At 37.8% G+C, this 22,858-nt stretch overlaps 1 protein-coding gene across 6 annotated transcripts in view; it reads left to right on the forward strand.

Moving 5' to 3' along the window:
• qki2 (QKI, KH domain containing, RNA binding 2) overlaps positions 1–22,858 on the forward strand; it is a 40,884-nt gene that overhangs the window by 12,273 nt on the left and 5,753 nt on the right. The window contains exons 2-9 of one of the 6 annotated variants that reach the window (XM_051914205.1): positions 2,079–2,221; positions 8,754–8,870; positions 13,211–13,354; positions 18,897–18,984; positions 19,490–19,597; positions 19,857–20,150; positions 21,307–21,327; positions 22,029–22,103. In XM_051914205.1, coding sequence (XP_051770165.1) covers positions 2,079–2,221; positions 8,754–8,870; positions 13,211–13,354; positions 18,897–18,984; positions 19,490–19,597; positions 19,857–20,150; positions 21,307–21,327; positions 22,029–22,103 — 990 coding nt within the window. The remainder of the gene's footprint in view (positions 1–2,078; positions 2,222–8,753; positions 8,871–13,210; positions 13,355–18,896; positions 18,985–19,489; positions 19,598–19,856; positions 20,151–21,306; positions 21,328–22,028; positions 22,104–22,858) is intronic. The other 5 variants (XM_051914206.1, XM_051914207.1, XM_051914209.1 and 2 more) reach the window with 5 other exon arrangements.

Raw genomic sequence — 22,858 nt, forward strand, 5'->3', positions numbered from 1 at the left:
TGTCTGTGAAGTTTCAGCTCAAAATACCCCACAGATCATTTATTATAGCTTGTCAAATTTGCCCCATTTGGGTGTGAGCAAAAACACGCCGTTTTTGTGTGTCCCTTTAATGCAAATAAGCTGCTGCTCCTGGCCACCTTTCCAGAAGAGGGCGGAGCTTTAACAGCTTGTGCTTCGGTTGCTCAGCAACAACAAAGCTGGAGAATCTCAAGCAGCCAAAACAACGTTTGTCAGTAACGTTGTTCAGACATTGTTCAAACCAAAGTCGGACACTGATGGAGAGACTCAGGAAGAAGTTAAAACTTTTAGAATGCAACTGGACTTTTCTGAACGGTTAGTGGATAAATTTATGTAGTTGCTGTGGAGTTGACTCAACTCATCGACTAGCATGTACTGTCATGTTAATCTTTTGTGCAAATCCAGCGTTGGATTGACCCTCGTTTGTGAAGCAGTCTGGTGTAAAATGACGGCATGGCAACAACACTCTTCTACAACAACTCTGTAAAAGAAAATATCTCCCTTTGCGTTGAACTTTGAGCAGATCTTGTTTATGCTCAAACAGCAACATTACACACTAACTAAAGTTAAAAAAAGTGAAATCATAATCAAGGACCCCTTTAATGCATCAAAAAGTACATCCATATCCATATGAATTGAGCTTTTTAATACAAGTCATCTGGAGAGACACGATCACTTTATATGATAAACTGATTTAATTTAGGCTTTTATTTATATATAAACTTTGATCAGCACTTATACATTGAGTGCTGTGTATGTGTCGTTTTTGTTCCAACGATGAATGGAAGTCTTATTAGGGAGAGTAAATGATGGCAGAATTTTCATTTTTGTGTGAACTATCCCTTTAACTTAATGGGCAAATAAAAAACATTAAAATTGCAATATCCACAATGTTGCTTTTTATTATTGTCAGCAGTCATTGTGAATATTGTATTTATCGCCCAGCCCTTGTGACTCATGGGATAAGTCATACTTAGTCCAAAATGTCGAGACTGTTGGAATGTTAAGCCACAGAGTCGCACAAAACCTAATATAAACTTCTGACTGACTGTTTAATCCCCTTTCAACACTCAATGTAAAGTGACTAATTATACCAATTTCATGTGTAAGTCCCAGAATGTGTAAATTAATCGGCTTTGAGCAGTTTGAGCCGATGTTTGGATTTGTGCTTCATTGTGGGATCTCGTATGGCTGGTTTCACTCGGAGGGTTTATTTCGTCAGCTCTATTCTGAATGATAGCATATGAACAGATGAAACCAGTCCTAATGTGACCGCGCAGTCTGGAATCATTTAAAACATTGTAAAGCAGAAAACGCTTTGTTTCATGGTAGGAATCGAACACATGGTTCGATGGACCCGTGCCAAGAGCATGTGTTGCATGTAATTGAGTGTAAATGTGCTTACATGCTTGCGTTCACTAATGTAAGGCATATGAAAACAATCCTGTTCGTTCTTCGGGTCAGGGTGGTGGTGTCGGTGGAGTTCAGAGGACCACATCCTGCTGAGTACTGTTGAGTTATTGCTTATGAGATCTTGTTGAGGTTCTTTGCTTTACTCTGGGAGGATCCTAAGGGAGTCCAACAAGCTACAGCTAGCTCAGATCAGGGTTATATTTAGGTCATTTTAATCTGCAGGCCTGGGCCATGCTTTGATGTTGTCATTTTAAACCATATTGTACATTGGTGAAAATCCATTCTAATATACTGCTGCTTATTCCCAATATCCTCCAAAGAGCTTTTGTTAAATAATAATTATTGCTTCAGTCTTTTAAGCTGGTCTCTTTGGAATTCCTCGGTTTGGACCAGCGAGCATTCAAAAGCCTGGTGTCTGATTCACTCTTTGTGAATGCACATCATGGTACGCTAGTTCCTCTATGGCTGGCTGGGCTCTCATGCCCTTTAGGAGTTGTTTTTATATTAAATAGTTGCATGAACTCATCAAGACTTCTGCAAGTAATTTTTAACATAAAGTACTTTTCTTTGTTTTTTAAAGATAGATGAGGCAACTTTTATGGATTAAGCCTCTATATAATTGAGTTTTTAATGTGTCTGTTTGACAGAAATTGGACGGGTACGGAAAGACATGTACAATGACACTCTGAACGGCAGCACAGATAAAAGGACTTCCGAGCTCCCGGATGCTGTGGGGCCCATTGCACAACTCCAAGAGAAACTCTATGTGCCTGTCAAAGAATTCCCAGACGTAAGTATTACTTCACTGCTATTGTAAATTAAATCAAGTTTTTAGAAATGTTTGGTTAGTAGCTACACTGTCAGAAAAAGTTTAAAAATTAGCTTGTTAGTGAGGCACTACCTTTAAAAGTATACCTTTTTGTATGCTATCTTACCCTAAAGAGTGTATATTAGTACCTTAAAGGGTTAGTTCACCCAAAAATAATTTTTTGTCATCATTTACTCATTTACCTCATGTCGTTCCAAACCCTTAAGACTTTCGTTCATCTTCAGAACTCAAATGAAGATCTTTTTGATGAAATCTGAGAGCTTTCTGTCCCTCCATAGATAGCTACGCAACTACCACTTTGATGCTTCAAACTGTTCATAAAGAGATCGTAAAACCAATCCATATGAATTAAGTGGGTTAGTCCAAATTTTCTGAAGAGACAGGATCGCTTTATATGATGAACAGATTCATTTAGGCTTTTATTCAAATATAGGCTTAAAAAATTGATCAGCGAACATAAACAGAAGCTTATCCGTACTTGCTTGATGCGCGAAAACAAACCTCATTGGTTATTGCGAAAGCTCAAACGTGCTGCGTAACACACGAGAATGAACCTCATTGGTTCTCGCATGTCAAGCGAAGAATATTTGAGCTTCTGTTTACCACAACTGATATGTGAGTTGATGAATGTTTAGATTTGAATAAAAGCCTAAATTCAGTCTTTTCATCATATAAAGCGATCATGTCTTTTAGAAAATTTAGACTAAACCGTTCAATTCATATGGATTAGTTCTATGATCTCTTTATGAACTTTTTGAACCATCAAAGTGGTAGATGCGTAGCTGTCAACGAAGGGACAGAAAGCTCTCAGATTTCATCGAAAAGAGCTTCATTTGTGTTTTGAAGATGAACGAAAGTTTTGGAAAGTTTGGAACAATATGAGTAAATGATGACAGAATTTTAATTTTTGGGTGAACTAATCCTTTTAATGCCGGGTTCAGACTACATGATATCGGCCCGATTTTGGCACGATCCATTTGAGGTAGGGTGTCGTTGTGATTTGTAAACGTCACACGTCAGCTTTCAAACATGGCGAAACGAAAGAGAGACGGCAAGCGCTGATTGGTTGGGAAGCAACGTGTAGTCTGACATTGTCTATGACACAGGACTTTAGGAGTCATAATTGCATAATCTGACACAGTGACTATCATAATATTGTGTAGTTTGAACCTGGCATAAGATACTAATAGGTGTATATATGCACACCTAATATACTAATAGGCAGTCTTTAGGGATAGATAAGATACAAATCTGTCTCATTAAGGCTACTGCATAGTAACAATCTGTTGTACCCCTAAAGGTTTTTTCTACAGAATCAACACATTCATGCCAATGGTTTATAATAAAGGCAGCAAGTAACAAGTAGAAAGCTATTTCTGTGTCACTAATGGCTCCCAGAATTGCAAAAATAATGTTTGGCCCTGTCTCAAATGCTGCCCAAAGACTTCCTCCAACTTGTAGATTGTTGGGTAGTGGTTTTCTGTTGACTCTCCATCAGTGTGGGCATGTTTATGTGGGCAAAGCAGATGATTTATTGACTAAAATGCATTCAGTCATGCATGCACACAACATTAAGGTCAATAAAGCTGCTTTACAGAAGATTATTATTTTGATAAGGTCATTGCCACTTTATGGTATTTCTGGAAAAGTAATGTACAGAAATTGCAATTTGTACCTCCTGAAATATGTTTGTGAGGGCTTAAAATGCACCGACAGTGACCAGTGCGTGTAAATAAAGAGAAAGACATCAGTGTTAAACATGTTTTTGTAGATTACTCAAATGACAGAAAATTGGTAAATTGTCCATGAAAACACATTTATATCAAGTCTATTATCACAGGTGGATCCTCTGGGATTTTTTTTTTTTTTTGCACTTTGATTGTCTTACCTTAGATGTCGACTCAGGGGAGCATGAGAAGCCTGCAGCAGATTGATCCAATTAACTTGTTTCTACCAGGACAGCAATAATCCAAAGATAATAATTAGCATGGTAAATATTGCTTAATACTGCAAGCCTAGGCATTGTTTTGCTCACAGCCTGTGCTTCTTATTTGAATGCGTCGTGACTGTCGAATCTTGTATGCAAGGGAAGCTTTCACACTGTTTTCGGAAAACATGATTTATGCAGAAACGTTCATCAGGCCTGAGAGTGGATTACGTGAGGAGCCCAATCTGAAACATTTGTATGTGAACTGAACAAAGTGTTGGGATGTACGTTTTCAGTGGGCGATTATCTGGCTCGTTTAATCTTGACCGGGTTTAGGGTTGAGACTGAGTTTAAGGAGACGTTAAGTAGACGGAGGAGTGTTTCTGGCTGTCAGCTCTCACGTTTCTACCATTTTAAAGAGCTGATAAGAGTGATAGTAGGGTCAGGGTTAATCGAGTTTGAATGAGAGATTCGTAACTGGGGCTTCTCTCTTATCTCTCGTTTAGTTATAATTAACCTCTGTGCATTGTCCTCTATATATCAGGGTGAAACCCAACCAACTACTGACAGCACTCGAACAAGTGTGCGAAATTAACTTGTTTGAAAAGTATGTGAAATTTGAACTCCTAAAATGCAATACGTCTCATTCTGATGCTGTTCTTGCGTCAAGTAAACATGTTTTGAAGAAAGAAAAGCTTTTGAATAGATTAGCCTGATGGATGACAACACACAGGAACTTCCAATTTGATGTCTGGGGTCTAGTGTATTAAAATGTGATAAATTTTGACAACCTGCTCAGAATTTCCCATTGTTGAGTGATTTATTGAGGTCACAAAATTCATAAAGCAATAAAGCCATTTGGAGCAGCACACCACCAGCACCAATAGGTCTTGTTCATGTGCAATGTTGCCCAATTATTGTGATTATTCAGGCTCAACAGTAGGGATTTTTTGAGCGTATTGAGATGTTTAATTGCCTTGCCAACATTTTCACAAGTCCCACTTCAAAGTAAGGTAAATTTTATTCTTTGGCGAAATATTTTTAAATACATTTACAAAAATATGTTGCTGAAATAAAACTAAATAATGCCATTTCAACATAAATTTGTCAACCAGCTAGAGTTACGTTTAATCTACTACATTCAATTAAATTTTCAGTGTTCACAGAAAATCTAATGTTTAAGTTTGCAAGGTTTAAAACAAATGTTCATGATTAGCAAATGTAAGATACTGTTTTTCCCTGTTAGTTTTTATCGCTTAGTTGCTTTGCCTCCACCTTTTATTCCTCTTTATTCCACTTTGTTGGCCATTCTCTTTTAAAGATCAGTTGGGGGCACAACAAATCTTATCTTATTTGCAGCCATCAATCATCAGGCTTGTTTTGAGAGTGACTTTGCTCCCCTGTAATAGAACCAGAATTCCGATAATCCCGCGGGAACCTGTCAGGGTTACCACCATCGCACAATCGGTGCCAAGTGCGGGTGAGAGACATGCAGGTCACTGGCCTTTCTGTCCTCCGTCGCCTTTTGGAGAGAATGATCTAGAACATTATCCCTGCCTGAATAGTCTGTGTGAAAACAAATGTGGACTTTGATGAGGAGATGGGAGGGGTGGGGAATGATGATTAGTTTTCTATTCTGCATGCTCTCACTGTCTCTATGTAAAGACCGTTCAGAGTAATTCTGAGGCCGTCGCTTCAGTCTGTCATCCTCTTCCCACTCTTTTCACTGTAGCTGTCGACTGTTAATGAGGTTTTTCCAGTGCTTCATTGTTCATTGAGAGCCTCACACTTTAGATGAAGTTATTGAAGTTGTTAAAAATCACAAAAAAGACACTGTGTTTACTTTTGTTAGCATTTTGTGACTTTCTTTGTGTTCTTAAAGGAATAGTTCACTCAATTTATTTTCTTTCAACAGTTGCTCATGTCATCCCATATGTATTTGGCTTTCTTTCTTTAGATGAACACCAATGAAATACATTTTTTTTTATTTTTTTTTTTTTAAATCTGAGTCCATATATTGAAAATATTTATTTTGTTTTTTGTCTGAATCTTCTTTTATGTTCATCTAAAAAAAACTACTGAACTATCCCTTTAAATGCGTTCAAATATTTGGGGTCAGTAAGATTTTTTTTTTTTTAAAGAAATTAATACTTTTGCATTAATATTTCCACAAAAATATTAAAAAATTTATTAATAAAACTGTTTTCAGCATTGATAATAATAAGAAAAGTTTCTTGAGCACTAAATCAGCATATTAGGATGATTTCTGAAGGATCATGTGATGTAATGATGTTGAAAATTCAGCTTTGCTATCACACATAAATTTTAAAATATATTAAAATAGAAATCAGTTATTTTAAATAGTTATAATATTTCACAATATTACTGTTTTACTGTATTTTTGATTGAATAAATACCACCTTCTTACAAAAACATTAAAAAACCCAATCTTTTAAACAGTTATACTTTTTTTCTTTTCTTAATTTTTCCCTAATGTCCACTTATAAGGTTAGAGTAAGGTGTATTTTTGTGCTGAAAACACAAAAAAAGTATCTCCATCCTCTCTCTGACCCTTAGAAATTATTTTATTTTCATTTTATTTCATTTTAAATATATTTATTTATTTTTTGCTGCTGTCCCTTTAAGAAAAATGAGAAACCGTGTCTGATCTGCTTGCGGTCCGATCCACCCCGGAAAGGTTAGGATCAGATCATTTGTGTGATTTCATATGTGATTGGCAGAAATTACACACCTTGCAGCTTTAATCAGCATAACCTGGTAAATTATACAGTAGCAGTCATTTCAGTCATCTCATCTGTGCAGTTACGTAGACCAGCGTTGACTCGTGATCTCAGTTACATTGCTTAACAATCAGAATGACAGGAAGGTAGCCAGAAACATCTCGACTGACAAAAAACTAAGTTCACTAAGTCAACAGTTGCACAAACATTGCCTAAAAACACTAAACGACAATAACTCAAGGACACAGACAGACAGTGCCATCTACACAGTAGTTTGATGAGCTCATCTCTAAATATACAGCACAGAGAGCCAACGACCCCCAGCAGCTGTGAACGGCCCAAGAAGAGCTTTAAAAGGAAGAGAATGCATTGTGACCCTGAGAGAGATGCAGCTGCCTGGCTTATCACTCAACCCTTGTGACAGATAAGGTTAAATGCTGAAAGAGCGGCGCTGCCACTGGCCCACAAATGCCAAAAAGCGCAGTGTTCTGGCCTTGCGACTGTTAAAGGGGCAGGGCAATAAATCACGCCATGGGTCGAATCGCAGCTTTACTAATCATTCAGTTTGCTTAACTGGTGGTTTCCCTAACAGACGCCACAAAACATCATTTATAAAGTTTACAGTATTCGATTGATGGGTGATATTATTACAAAGTAAACACTCGGATATCTTACTTTTGTTACCTCTGAACTGAAAGGAACTTAAAGGGTTAGTTCACCCAAAAATGAAATTTCTGTCATTAATTACTCACCCTCATGTCGTTCCAAACCCGCAAGGCCCAGAAAGGTAGTAAAGACATTGTTAAAATAGTCCATGTGACTACAGGGGTTCAAGTATTCTCATCGCTTCATAACATTAAGGTTGAACCACTGTTCAAAGCTCTCAGATTTCATCAAAATATCTTAATTTGTGTTGCGAAGATGAACGGTTTGGAATGACATGAGGGTGAGTAATTAATGACAGAACTTTCATTTTTGGGTGAACTAACCCTTTAAAATCAACTATTTTTTGAAAATAGCATGTCAATGTAAGAATACAAAGTATTGTTGCTTGTTGATGGTGCCAAATGTCAGTTTTGTTTTGTATGACTTTTAAAGAAGAAATCATGTAAATAATCAGTCGGAACATGAATTTGCTTTGGACTAAAAAAACAAGCAAGCACTTTCATGTACATCCTGTACCTATTCCAAATCATATTGGCCGCTAAACATGGTAGGTATTTGTGTTTATATGACTCTTTGACCTCCTTTGTTAGGTTAAATTTGTTCCATGTGACTTGTGTCAGTGCAGGAATAGGGTGGAGCTTATGGTTAAGGCTTCCCCATGGCAAATGGTACATTCCAAAACCGCATTTGGTCTCTAGATGTTCCCCTTTCAATAAAAGGGGATTAAACATTCCGCACATTCTGCCAAGGTTTACAGAGTCCCTTTGATTGAATTATACAATTATGTTAGCATGCTGCAGTTTACGTCAAGCTCTGCCAAAGCTTCCATATGGGAGAACCATTAGCTGAGGGGATGATGGTCTGTGCTTTGTAACCTTGAGGATGTGACTGTGGCTGCCTCGGTCTCTCTACACTTGCTGTTTTTAAAGGTCTTTTTTTAATGAAGTTAAATAGTTCTATAATGATTAAAATATCTGAACTATGCACATATAAAACGATTGTGTGTGCGAAGTGATAGAAACGCACATCATTCAGTCACGTCGAGACTGCAAAACAAATTATTTCAGATCCGTTTCAGATTTTCAGCAGATGTATAAAATGCAGATGTTTTCCACTGAAAGAACTCTCGTTTTCTCTACCTTTTGATGGCTCTTCACAGTTCAATTTTGTGGGAAGAATCCTGGGGCCCCGGGGCCTGACAGCCAAACAACTGGAGGCAGAGACGGGCTGCAAGATCATGGTGCGAGGCAAAGGATCCATGAGAGACAAGAAGAAGGTGAGATATTTTTATTTCCTTTTTTCTTTTGTATTTTAATTTTTTTTTCTTTCCGTTTCCTCTCGTTTCTTTTTACTGTTGTTCCCTTTTTATTTCCTTAATGTTTTATCATTTAAATGTCTTTTTTCCCTTTCTTTCTTTCTTTCTTTCTTTGATGATGATGGAAGAGCTTGTGAGCTGTATTTTTACTGCATGTTTTATAGTGATGAAGACCATATACTATCTTTGCGACAGCGCATAACTAATAGATGCCAAATGGAAGGAGACAAAATCCAGGCAATTCCATTTTAATGGAATTCCTGACGGAGTCTGCATGGCCTTCCCAACTGTAGAACTGAGGCAGACGATCTGCCTGCCTCCAAGGCTGCCTGACACAGAGGAAAAATGACTCGCATTAAAATGAAAATGAGTGCTATTAGAGAAAGGAGAATGCTCTGTTTTTCAAGCTCAAAGAATACTGTTTCACTTCCTTGCAATGTCTCCTCTTACACCATTTAGTCCAAGTTTTTAGGTAACAGTAAGTTTGGGCAAATATCCAGTACTTTAAACCAGCAAAATCAAGAACAGAACAAATAATGCTACTAAAGGCTGTTATGCTCTAATAGCAAGGTGTTTGATGTCATCCTGTTTGATTTCAATGTGGTATTCAGACACTAGTAAGTACCGTTCAGGCCTGTTTTCCACTCCCACACACCAAGTCTGTAGTAGTGACGGATCATCAAATGTCTCCTTTTTACATAATTGAAATCACTTGTTTTATCAGTTTAAGACTTTTGTGGATACACCATCTGGGTGTATTCCTCACAGTTCCTCACTGGGTGTATTCCGCAACTTCTATTGCCTACATAGACATGCACATAAAACATTAAGAGCATACACGGTAAAATATTGGATTAGAGGCATTGATGAGATTCAGACTGATGGGGAATTAATGGAACACAATGAGCTGAGATGCCTTAGGCAAAGTGCCATTCTCTCACTGTATTGCACAATTTATGTCAGTCACACCAGAGATACTTATAAAGGCTGTTTCGTACTGTGGTTCAAGACGGAAAAACAGACTGGTGGCTCAGCTTTCTTAGCCAGACTAGGTGTTGCAAATGTGCAGAACAAACAATTGAAACTGAAAGTTTAAACCTCAGCTGTTTCTTAAAGTTTGACATAATTGTTTTCTGACAGCAGCCACTAGGGTTGTACAAAAGGCTGCTGTCATAATAGCATGTCAAAATTAAATCTGTGAAAAGGGTTTTTGAATATTGTGTTAAAATGAATGCTAGATTGTGAAACCATCAAGCCCTGTAGTGTTCTGCAAACTTATTTTCTGTAACACTGAAGCTACTCTTGACAGCAGAGCGAAAATTGTGAATAAATCTTGTGAAAAATTATGGCAATCAAGGAAGAGAGAAAAATAAGAAAAGTTACAGCCAGGGGCAAACAAGTCAGGCGTCAAATGGAGATGCCATCTGCATCTGTTTTCTTTCTCTAAATTAGATTTACTGTCACATTTCCTGGAATAAACTCACAAAAGGGTTAGGTTTTTTGGCTGTAAAAAGGTGTTCATAATTAAAGTGTGAATTTATCCAAACATTAAAATTCTGTTGTTTATTTACTCACCTTCATGTCATTCCAACACCTGTATGACTTACTTTTTTTCTGTGGAACACAAAAGGATAAGCTTAGCAGAATGTACAAGTTGTTCTTCAGTGAAAGTGGATGGGGACCAGGCACTGTCAGGCTCCAAAATGAGCAAAAAAGCACAATAAAGTAACTTAAAGGGTTAGTTCACCCAAAAATGAAAATTCTGTCATTAATTACTCACCCTCATGTCGTTCCAAACCCAAAGGACATTTGTTCATCTTCGGGACACCAATTAAGATATTTTTGATGAAATCCGAGAGCTATCTGACTCCTCCATAGACAGCAATTTAATTACCATTATCAATGCCCAGAAAGGTACTAAAGACATCATTAAAATAGTCCATGTGACTACAGTGGTTCAACCTTAATGATATGAAGCGATGAGAATACTTTTTGTGCGCAAAAACAAAACAAAAATAATGACTTTATTCAACAATCTCTTCTCTTCCCTGTCAGTCTCCTACGCAGTTGATGCAGTAAGCACAGTGCAGCACTTCCGTGTCTACGTCCAAACGCCAGCTCCGTATTGGCCGACGCTGTACACGTGAGCAGCACGACACATGCTTGTAATTCTGACGCAGGAGCCGGCCAATAATGAGTCACCGTTCTGACGTAGAACACGGAAGCGCTGCACTGTGCTTTAACGATGTATTTAGTACCTTTCTGGGTAATTAAATTGCTGTCTATGGAGGGGTCAGAGAGCTCTCGGATTTCATCAAAAATATCTTAATTTGTGTTCCAAAGTTACGAGTTTGGAAAGACATGAGGGGGAATTTGCATTTTTGGGTGAACTAGCCCTATAAATAGTGCTATGTTTCAAGCCATTATGAGGAACATCTTGTGGTTTCATTTTATGGAAAAGGGCAACTTTGATATTCTCAAATTAACAACAACTTTCATATTCCACAGAAGAAAGAAAGTCATACTGATTTCAAAACCCATGAGGGTGAGTAAATGATGACACAATTCTTTTATGTGTCAGTTATTCCAATAGCAAACTGTTACGTTTGTAATATCACATGACATGATGGAATAGCCTGTTTAGGCTGTACGCTGTAATTCAGATCATGCAAAAGGAAAATAAAGATTCTAAGATTGTGGGAAGTGTGTGTGTACAAAAGAAATCGAAAATAGACCAAATACGCCATTAGGTGCACCATCCTTCAAAGAAAGCTTGCTAAAATCATCTTGATGTGAATTTTCTGTAATTTATAGCTTGTGTTGGATTGGCCTTTTACGTTCACTGTTGATCTATAGCTGTTATTAACTTTTTCACACTTTGCTGTGTTGTGCACAAAACTGCCTACCCACCAAAAGTAGGTCAAAAGAAGACCTCTATGCATTGTGCTGCTGCTTAGACTTTTTCAGAGTCAAAATCACAGTTATTATTAGCACATAACCAGCTGTGCGTAAGACTGCAGCCTTATCGGATGCACATATTTGATCATCTAATTACTGTGTATTTTAAGGAGGTGGCAGCCACTTATTAGCAAATACAACACCACCAACTGTGATCTGAGACTGGCGTCCCCCGGTCAAGGATGAGGCCGGGCCGCTTATGTCTTTGTTTTTCTCATTCAAACTTTACCCTTGAGGCCAAGGCAATGTCTGTGATTGCTTGAAGTGGGAACCTCAGAAGGCGGCGAGCGAGTTCACAGTAATTGATTGTTCTGTAGGCCTGAGCTCTGTGTCGTAAACATAAACCCTGCTGTGATGAAAAACACAGCTGGAGACAATGCATTCAATAAGGCTCAATGCTTGGGATCGAACGCCCCATTTCTATGGCAACAGGATTGTCACTGCTGTTGGCGGTCTGAACCCTGAGATAAACCGACAGTCCCTTGTCTCCAAGCTAAATGTTGCTAAGTGTCTGTTGATGTTTTAGGTTACGTCCATGTGTAGCTGCACAGTTGAAATAAGAGTCTGGAAAAGTTTCCATGGAAACTGGGGTGCCGCGTAGTCACAGGAAGCGGTCTGTACGCTCATAGGCATTTGATCCAAAGTCTTACAAATGCCCCTGGAAAATACTTTTGAAAAATGTCTTGTTGGAAATGTGGCCTGGCCGGTTGTGCACATGCTTCGACACGTCTTCCAGTGGCGCTTATGCGGGTGACCCAAATCATTTGCCAATCCCACCGCATCCCTTTCTGACTGTCATTTCCTGTCTCTTCTCTGACTGTCCATGTTTTTATTTTTACCCTTTTTGTTATTTTAAAATCCTCCCTTGCAATTCATGAGTTTAAAACCTCTTATCTATCTATCTATTTATCTATCTATCTGTCTGTCTGTCTGGAAGAATCGTCTCCCTCTCAATTCATGAGTTTGAAACGTCTGTCTGTCTGTCTGTCTGTCTGTCTGTCTGGATTGTCTCCCTCTCAATTCATGAGTCTGTCTGTTGTTCTGCCTGTCTGTCTGTTGTTCTGCCTGTCTGTCTGTTGTTCTGCCTGTCTGTCTGGAAGAATTGTCTCCCTCTCAATTCATGAGTTTGAAACATCTATCTATCTCTCTGTCTATCTAACTGTTATTCTGTCTGTCTATCTATCTATCTAATTTTACTTCCATTCAAATTCAAACTGCAATTCTGCACCCTGTTTGTGACACATTCATTCAAATTCAGGAATTGATTTGGAATTCTTAATTCAGTTTTGAATAGTGTACACAGCCCTGGTTCTCAAACAGTTCTTCTCTTTACTTTTGAATAGGAAGAGCAAAACAGAGGAAAGCCCAACTGGGAACACCTGAACGAAGACCTGCATGTCCTCATCACTGTGGAAGACTCTCAGAACCGCGCTGAGATCAAACTCAAGAGAGCCGTGGAGGAGGTCAAGAAACTGCTTGTCCCTGCGGTGAGTGATTTGCCTGATCTCCTGACCTTGTGTGTATTTATTGAGAAGAGGTTTAAAAAATGTGTAGAGTGGCAAAATCACATTGATTCGCCTCAACAAACAAGACTCGTGGAAATGCTGCTTAGGCACTGATAAATGTATTTGCTCTAAGGAGAACACGCTTAATCGAAAGAGCTGCTCTCAGCAGGTCTTCGGTTTCCCGCTAGTTGCTCTGCATCCTCAGACAGGTAGATGTGAGCAGGGAGCAGAAACAGAGGAGTTGCTTTCCTCCATGAGAATAAGTTTGAAGCCAATGAGCACACATGACTCCAGATGTGCAAAGGTGAGCACCGTGGGCAGTTTTTAATAGGCTTAATTACCTTTGCTTATAAATTAATGAGGAGCTCAGGACCGAAGGGTCAAGACTCAAAAGATCCCCACAGGGGACCAGTGGAAGTCTCAGCATTGCTCTGGGATGCAGAGCTGAATGCCAATTAACCTTTGGGTCTAAAGGAAGTGACAGCAGGTTAGGAGGAAGTGCCATTAGAATCCTAGTGAGATTTGAGAGAAATGTTCTTTTTCCGTAGTGTTTTTCACAGCATTTTTTTCTTCTTTTTTTCATTTATAATATAGCTATGAGGTCAGACATAGAAATATAGAAATATTCTTGCATCAGTTATATAATCTAAGCTGGATACAAGAAGAACAATTTACTTTTTTAAAATGTAAAAATGTAATATTAAAGTTAAAAAAGAGGATTGAAATCAAAATTAGATATATTCTAACATCACCATGCCTTCTAAAGCTGCAGTCCGTAACTTTTTTTTTTGTTAAAAAATTATCCAATATCAATTTTTAAGCAAGTACATAACCAGCCAGTGTTCAAAACTATCTCCTTACCTTATCCCGATTCACAATGGTGAGCTTGTAATAATGTTTTTTTTTTTAAATCTGAGTGATACTGGTGGGTTTCCGCGGGAAATTCGAGTATGCAGCCGTTCCTCTTTGCGTCATTACATCACACCTGTTTACATAAAGAATGAGTCCCAGCTAGTAGGCTAAATCACATGTGAGGATGGCAGATCATTTATAGCCTTTTCTCACAGCAGATGCAGTAATTAAACTTATCATTTTGGTGGTGGATTGTAATCCAGAAAGGTCCAAATGTCAGTGACAACTGAAGATTAAACCGTAGTCAAAAGCAAAAGACTTCGGACTGCGGAGTGGCTACAGAAATTGAAATCTACAGGTAACGCTAATATACACTAAATACACATAGTCACGCAATGCTGATGTTGTTAACATTAACAATTTGAAAACAAAGTATAACAATAATAATAATTTGCACGGTTTGATGTGATATGATCTAAGCGATCGTTAGATTTAATCACCATTGGCAGCGCGATTTATTGTAGGCTAATGCTTTTTTCTCAGCTGGTCAAAACAAAAGTGGCAGACATGTTACTTACTTGTTCAGATGATATTTTCCAGTGTAAATTCTTATTTTGGTCATACTTCCAAGATGCAGAATCTGTGATTCCGAAGTACAGTATCCACACCGCTGTGGTGATTGACAGCAAACATTAGATTCATCCGCGCTGAGGAGCCGTGCCGATGCACAACCCATGTATAGATGATATTTCCACAAATAGCTGCAATTGCAGGTTTCAAACAGAGATGGCGACAAAGAGGCAAAACTTACGGACTGCAGCTTTAACTTTTTTCTTAGTTTATTGATCCATCAAGTAGAGACATAATCCAGTCAATTACTGATAAAATACTATTCTTGTTTAATACCTGCAAAATGGGTTGCATAGTTTTTTTTTTCTCATTTATTGTTCCATTTCACTCAAAAATATGTGACATTACAGATACATTAGTTGTGTTGTTGTTGTTAAAAATAAAACTTTTTTTAAATGATTTTGTTCATTTAAATAAAGCTTAAATGAAATATAAATATTAGATGCAAAACCAAAACTTAAATGAAAATCAGAAATGTTTCTTTGACAACTAACTTAACTACTAAAACTGAAATAAAAATAACTTTATTTGCTAAAATTTAAATTAAAATGAAAACCAAAAAAGCTAATTCAAAATATTAATAAATACTGTAATAGTATTTAGATAATATTGTTGCAAATGCCGTTTTGTGTTAACTTTAAAAGTGAAATTCAGAAAAAACGTTCCTATAGTATTTCTTGTCGTGAACAGCAGCTATTTAATGTAGAAAGCAGAATAGAATTAGTTGAGAATGGAATTCAGGAATTTTCGTGTAATTGTGGAGTGTAATCCCTTCTCTGCTGTCAAAGAGAGAGGGCTTCTGGACTCCCTGTGGTGCTACCATGGTAACCCTCTTGGGGATGCACTGATCCTTGATTGACAGTTGTGCCCTTTCTCTGCAAAGGAATCCTGAATGGGGAATAAGCTCTTTATAAAGTTTAGTACTGTTTACTCCAGGAAGCTCCCATCTTAAAGGTAAACCCACTGCGTTTTGTGTTTGTCTTCATCAAACCATCCGGGGAAGAGTGTTGAGCTCTTTTCTTTTTTTTTTTTTTCTTTTTTTTTTCTTCATTCAAAGCTGTGAGAAATTTGTAGAAGTTACTTTTTGTAATAAAATGATGTCCAAAGGTAATGTTTTGATATTTATTTTGAATTCAATTTGGTCTGTTTTAGGCAAGTCATTATGCCAATGACACTTTTTCACCATTTTCATATTTTAAACAATTTGTTGAACGTTTCACTGCCAGTGTAAAAAAAAAAAAAAAAAGTTCTTGTAGCATTTGTTTTTCAGCTCAAGGCTGAAAACATATGGAAGACATATTTTCCCTCAGAGACTAGAATCTGTAGTCTTTGTTTCACTTGGGCGAATGATGCATCTCTGCAGTTTTTATATCAAGATATAAAAGAATCCCCATAGCAACAAATCACTCTCTAAGCAAATTCGTCCCATTTGTTTCTTTCCTGAATTGAAAGGTGACTAAACTAAAGCTTTGGCATCCAGTATATATTTTTTCAATGTATTTTTTTTAACCTAAACCATTCATCTTGTAATGCCAGTGTCTGAAAAGACCATTTATAGCAGTGTTTCTCAACTTTAAATGTTTTCTGACACAATACGTTTATTTTGAAAGATGTAGGTGAAAGCTGTTGACTCTTTTGTCAGACGAAGTTTAAGTAAAGTGTGCCAATGTCATTATTCTAACATTATTTTCGTAACTTGTTTCGAAATAAAGTCTCATATGTTTTTATTAAGTTTATTAACAGTTCATGTTAGTATGTATTTACCATGGTTACTGTAGTTTCTGTAACCTAACCCAAAATACCACTATTTTACTTTGAGCTATTTTCTATAATTTTGATGACTATGGTGGCTCGTATCAACTTACTAACTTTATTGTATTATGAAAAACTGTAGTATGAACGGAGGATGTAAAGTTTACCTTGTGTTAGTGATATTCTTACAGTTTATATGTATGTTAAAGGGTTAGTTCACCCAAAAAAAAAAGTGAAAATTCTGTCATTTATTACTCACCCTCATGCCATTCCACACCCGTAAGACCTTTGTTAATCTTCGGAACACAAATTAAGATATTTTTGTTGAAATCCGATGGCTCAGTGAGGCCTCCATAGCCAGCAATGACATTTCCTCTCTCAAGATACATTAATGTACTAAAAACATATTTAAATCAGTTCATGTGAGTACAGTGGTTCAATATTAATATTATAAAGCAACGAGAATATTTTTGGTGCGCCAAAAAAACAAAATAACGACTTATATAGTGATGGCCGATTTCAAAACACTGCTTCATGAAGCTTCGGAGCGTTATGAATCAGCGTGTCGAATCATGATTCGGATCGCGTGTCAAACCGCCAAACTGCTGAAATCACGTGACTTTGGCGCTCCGAACCGCTGATTCGACACGCTGATTCATTATGCTCCGAAGCTTCCTGAAGCAGTGTTTTGAAATCAACCATCGCTTTATAAGTCGTTATTTTGGGGTTTTTTTTGGCGCACCAAAAATATTCTCGTCGCTTTATAATATTAATATTGAACCACTGTACTCACATGAACTGATTTAAATATGTTTTTAGTACATTAATGGATCTTGAGAGAGGAAATGTCATTGCTGGCTATGCAGGCCTCACCGAGCCATCGGATTTCAACAAAAATATCTTAATTTGTGTTCCGAAGATTAACGAAGGTCTTGTGGAACGGCATGAGGGTGAGTAATAAATGACATTATTTTCATTTTTGGGTGAACTAACCCTTTAAGTAAAGTGGGACGGTAAAATTATTTTTGAGAAATAAATCTGCTTGGTTCAAATTCCTAAAAATATGGGTTGCGGTTTCATGACCATGGGAAAATGTAGGTCCCATGACCAAATAATTTGAGAACCCCTGATTTATAGTACATGTCTTTTTAACAGGTTTGAGCTTGACTTGTGCTCTTCCAACATTTTCTACTAAAAGCAAATGAAAGAGAAGTGAATTTCACAAATTTTTATGCAATTGTTGTTGAATTTAGTATTTCCTTCATCAAAAGTTTAAAATTATTATAAATGTAAAGTATTTTCACTAACATGCAGTCTGACTAGTGGTTGATATTCACTAGCTTAGGTCATTTGGCTGGCAGATCTCAGCAAAGCAAGCAGAGAGAAGAGTGTTGTACACACACACACACACATACTCACACTGATCCCACTTTGAAAAGCCCCGCTTTTCTTTCGCTTCTCTGCTTGCTGACATAGTTCATATTATTCTGTGGACTGTCTGCCATGCCCCTCCCTGACCTGCTCTGAACTGAGACTTTACTGTCTGGGAGCTTGACGAAAATCCAAACTTAGTTCCTGATCTTTTCTCTTATTTAGGCTTGAACTTTTATACTGTTGTTGTCAATAGATCAGTGCATTTATGGCTGTTTTATGTCACAAGCACTGATAAATGATTATGTGTATTGTAGACCAGAGTTTCTCAACTTTTTTTAGACTCCAAAGGCCTGCCGTTGTCCACAATATTCGAAGGCCTCATGACTTTTACAGGTGTTCATGATATTACTGGATTAAGATTAAGGATTTGAAATATATATATTTATATATATTTTTTTATTTTAAATAATTTTGTGGCCCCCTTAGACAAACCTTTTTGAAGTTTGCTGAGGCCCCCTGGTTGAGAACCACTGGTTTATACGGACTACTTCATCATTATTTGACAAAAGTGTCCACTTCAGAAGTGAAATGTGGAGAAGGGGAAACAGCTTGTAGGATGAGTCGACGGAAAACGGGAATGCAGAGAGATGTTGATCACAGCATTCGCTGCTGAGAATATTGCTATCTGTTTTTTTAACCTCCTGCTCTTTGGGGCTGGCTTGTTTTAACAGTGGCAGAGTAAATCATCCGCTAGCTGTTAGCAAGTGTGAAACGTTAGCTTCCCCAGGCCACTGCACTATGTACTTCTCAAACATTCTAGCAGAGGGGAAGCGTAGTCATGTAGGATCCATCTTTTTAAGTAAGATAAACAATGTTAAATTATTCCTAACAACTTTTTTTCCCTTTGTATGTGCAGGCTGAAGGTGAAGACAGCTTGAAAAAAATGCAGCTGATGGAGCTGGCCATACTCAACGGCACATACAGAGACGCCAATGTCAAGTCACGTAAGAATGACATCATCAAACACTGACTTGTTTATCTGTCCAGATTCCCTTCCCCTCAAATATTCAATTCGTTTCTTTGCAAAGTTTTACTTTTTTACATTTACAACTTGCCTCATTTGGGCTCTTTTTAGCTTTGTTTACAGTGCTTGCAAGATATTGGAGCACTATATTGATATTCCTCAAGCATTCTGGTTAGGGGTTTGTTATAAACCGATCTTTTCTGCAATTAATTCAACCCGAGCCACTTGTCATACGTCTTACACTCAGTCTTTTTGTAGATAATTTCAGTTTGAGATAAGCTGTCTATTTTGGGGTTTTGTGAACTTTTTAAAAATAGAAAGTTTGAATATTGACTTACAATAATAATGACCTAAACCAGGGATGGGCAGCTCTGGTCCTGGAGGGCCACTGTCCTGCAGAGTTTAGCTCCAACCCTAATCCAACACACCTGAACAACATGCTAGTTGACAGTCGCCTTTTGTCCTTTTGGTGTGTTCAAGCGCAGCTTTTTGGCCGAGATGCAGCCAACAAGAGGCAACAACACAGTCGGCTTTCGTCGACGCTAGTTCTTTGATGTCGGCTTGGTGTGTCCCGGGCTTTAGAAATCAGTCAGGTGAGTTTTTATCAGGGTTGGAGCTAAACTCTGCAGGACAGTGGCCCTCCAGGACCAAATTTGCCCGTCCCTAATTTTTATGTTGCCATGCAAGCACTATGGATGAATTAATACCCAAACTTCTTATATGAAAATATTTGCATAGACAGCTGGTTTACTTCTTGAAATGGAAGTCAAAGTCAACACTCTGATTACCCCCTCAATTTCTTTTCCCCTCACATCTTTGTGTATTTGCTCTTGTGCATCTTGTTCTGTTTAGCAGCCTTAGCCTTCTCCCTGGCCGCCACAGCACAAGCTCCTCGCATAATCACCGGCCCCTCCCCGGTGATGCCCACTGGGGCACTGCGCACCCCTGCACCTACTGCACCCACTCTCATGCCCCTCATCCGACAGATCCAGACCTCTGCCATCATGCCCACGGGCACACCCCACCACGCCCTCGTACCACAGACCCCCGAGTCAGGCATCATCTATGCACCCTACGATTACCCCTACACCCTAGCCCCTGCAACCTCCATTCTTGAATATCCTATTGACTCCAGTGGTGTTTTAGGTAAGAGATTTGAGTATTTGTTTGTCTTTAAAGGTATTTTGTACACATTAGGCAATTAAAGGGTTAGTTCACCCAAAAATGAAAATTCTGTCATTAATTACTCACCCTCATGTCGTTCCAAACCCATAGGACATTTGTTCATCTTCGGAACACAAATTAAGATATATTTGATGAAATCTGAGAGCTGTCTGACCCCTCCATAGACAACCATTTAATTACCACATTCAAGGCCCAGAAAGGTAGTAAAGACATTGTTAAAATAGTCCATGTGACTACAGTAGTTCAACCTTAATGTTATGAAGTGACGAGAATACTTTTTGTGCGCAAAAACAAAACAAAAATAACTTTATTCAACAATTTCTTCTCTTCCATGTCAGTCTCCTACGCTAAACACGTAGTAAACATAGTACAGCACTTCCAGGTTCTTTGTCAGAACGCTGACTCGGTATTGGCCGACGCTGTACACGTGAGCAGCACGACGCATGTGTGTGGTGCTGATGCAGGAGCCGGCCAATAAAGAGCCAGCGTTCTGACATAGAACCCCGAAAGAACTCGGAAGCACTGCACTGTGTTTACTACATAAACACAGTGGACTATTTTAATGATGTCTTTAGTACCTTTCTGGGCCTTGACAGTGGTAATTTAATTGCTGTCTATGGAGGGGTCAGAGAGCAGATTTCATCAAAAATATCTTAATTTGTGTTCCGAAGATGAACGAAGGTCTTATGGGTTTGGAATGACATGAGGGTGAGTAATTAATGACTGAATTTTCATTTTTGGGTGAACTAACCCTGTAACATGGTTGACTGGGCGGTGTGATATACCCAAAATGTATAGTATTTGTCAACAGGTTGAGATTTTGCTATACTGCTCATCTGTCTATAGCAGTTTATATTCAGAATATTATTAAAATAATAATATTATATCTTTTTATTTAAAAAAAAAATAAAAATATAAATATTTTATATATATTTTATTATATACATTTTATATTTTAAAAAGATACATTTTATTATATATTATATATTTTGTTTTATTTCATATTATATTTTTTGTATGTATATATACCGCCCAACCCTGTTTGGAGTACACAGTTTGTCCACATTTGCTCAGAGTTGCAGTAGACTAACTCCAGCGTTCTGTCTTGTCCTTGTAGGTATGGCTTTCCCGACAAAAGGCTAGTAATGCTCAGGGGTTTTACAGTCTTCAGCCCATACGAGTGTTAAAAATGCTTTGCTTTACAGCTGCCTTGGAACAAAAGAGCAAACGAAGAAACTGATTTTTATAAGAAACAAAAGACTAAAGATCATTACTACTCATGTTTACACTGGTCTTAACTGTTTTGTTGACTTATTCATAGATTAAAAATGGATATTTTTCAGATAAATACTGATAATTATTAAGCCTTATTACATTCCTCTGTTTGAAAGTAATCTATATTTGTTTAGCTTGTAATATTTGTATTACTTATTTTTCCTGCAACTGTATCTTAGATATTTAGAGAGTGATCAGTATTATTGCTAATATAACATGCTTGTGAAAAACTTTCTCCAATAGCCTGTAGTGAATTCATATTATCTGAAGCATCTTGTGTGTTGAGAGGAGTACAAGGTCTCTATAGTCATTGTATAAATTAGTCAGAGCATTAAAAAAAGAACCATTTGTGTTTTAATGGAAATACGTCAGATTTACTGGGAAATTGAGAAAGGGCAACAACATATGATGTGATTTCACAATGGAGAAAAGGTCACTTGTGCCTTGTAATTTGGATTTACAAGCCTTGTTTGTGAAACAATTTTGTGTGAAATGTCGTTTTAATGTATTTTGATGAATAATCTGTTAATTCTTGTTTTGTTGGCAATGTTGCGCTCTGAGCAGGTGCAGTGACTACTAAAGTACGAAGGCAGGATATGCGCGTCCATCCTTACCAAAGGGTAGTGACCGCAGAACGAGGTTAGTTTAGCTCCAGTGTTCAAACTGTGCTCTGTGTATATGTGTGTGTGTGTGTGTGTGTGTGTGTGTACTTTCTCTTTTTCAGTAAGCTGATTACACTGTCTTTTTCATTGCATCTCACTCAATACAAAGAGATGAACTGTTTTTAGCAACTTCTAACCTGCCAAACAAAAAGCATCATTTGAGATTTCAGTGTTGCTGTTATCAGGTAATAGTACGTGCCAGTCATAATGTGCAGGGTTTGTTTACTCACTAAACCTGCCAGCCTAGAAATGCATTGAAACTGAAGGTGTTATCATCTTACTTGTATTATATTTTGAGCATGTTCTTGGGGTCACTGAAGCGAAGGTTAAAAAATAGAAAACCGTAACAAAAAAAAAAAGAAATAATTTTTACAATAGGTCAAAACATCCTTAGCCTATAGCCCAAAGTATACTTCCTTTTTTTTTTACGCGTACGCGAGGGTCAGCGTACAGTGCGCATGACGCGAATTTCATCATCATGGCTTGTATGCGCAGGTCGCCCATGCGCATTTAATTTTTTTTTGCAGTAATTAGTTTATCCACAAGGTGGCAACCATGCCCTGGGGGCATCGATTCACAAGATAGTCAAAGAAAAACAGCATAAACAGAACAGACCAGAGTGCATGCAAGCTACAGCGATAGATTGTGCGAAGAGGTTAGAAAGTACCCTCATTTGTACAACTCTAGCTTGAAAGGATATAAATATATTTACCTCGGTTGTAACTCCTGGCA

Source organism: Ctenopharyngodon idella, chromosome 12, assembly GCF_019924925.1.
Source record: "Ctenopharyngodon idella isolate HZGC_01 chromosome 12, HZGC01, whole genome shotgun sequence".
Lineage (NCBI taxonomy): Eukaryota > Metazoa > Chordata > Actinopteri > Cypriniformes > Xenocyprididae > Ctenopharyngodon > Ctenopharyngodon idella.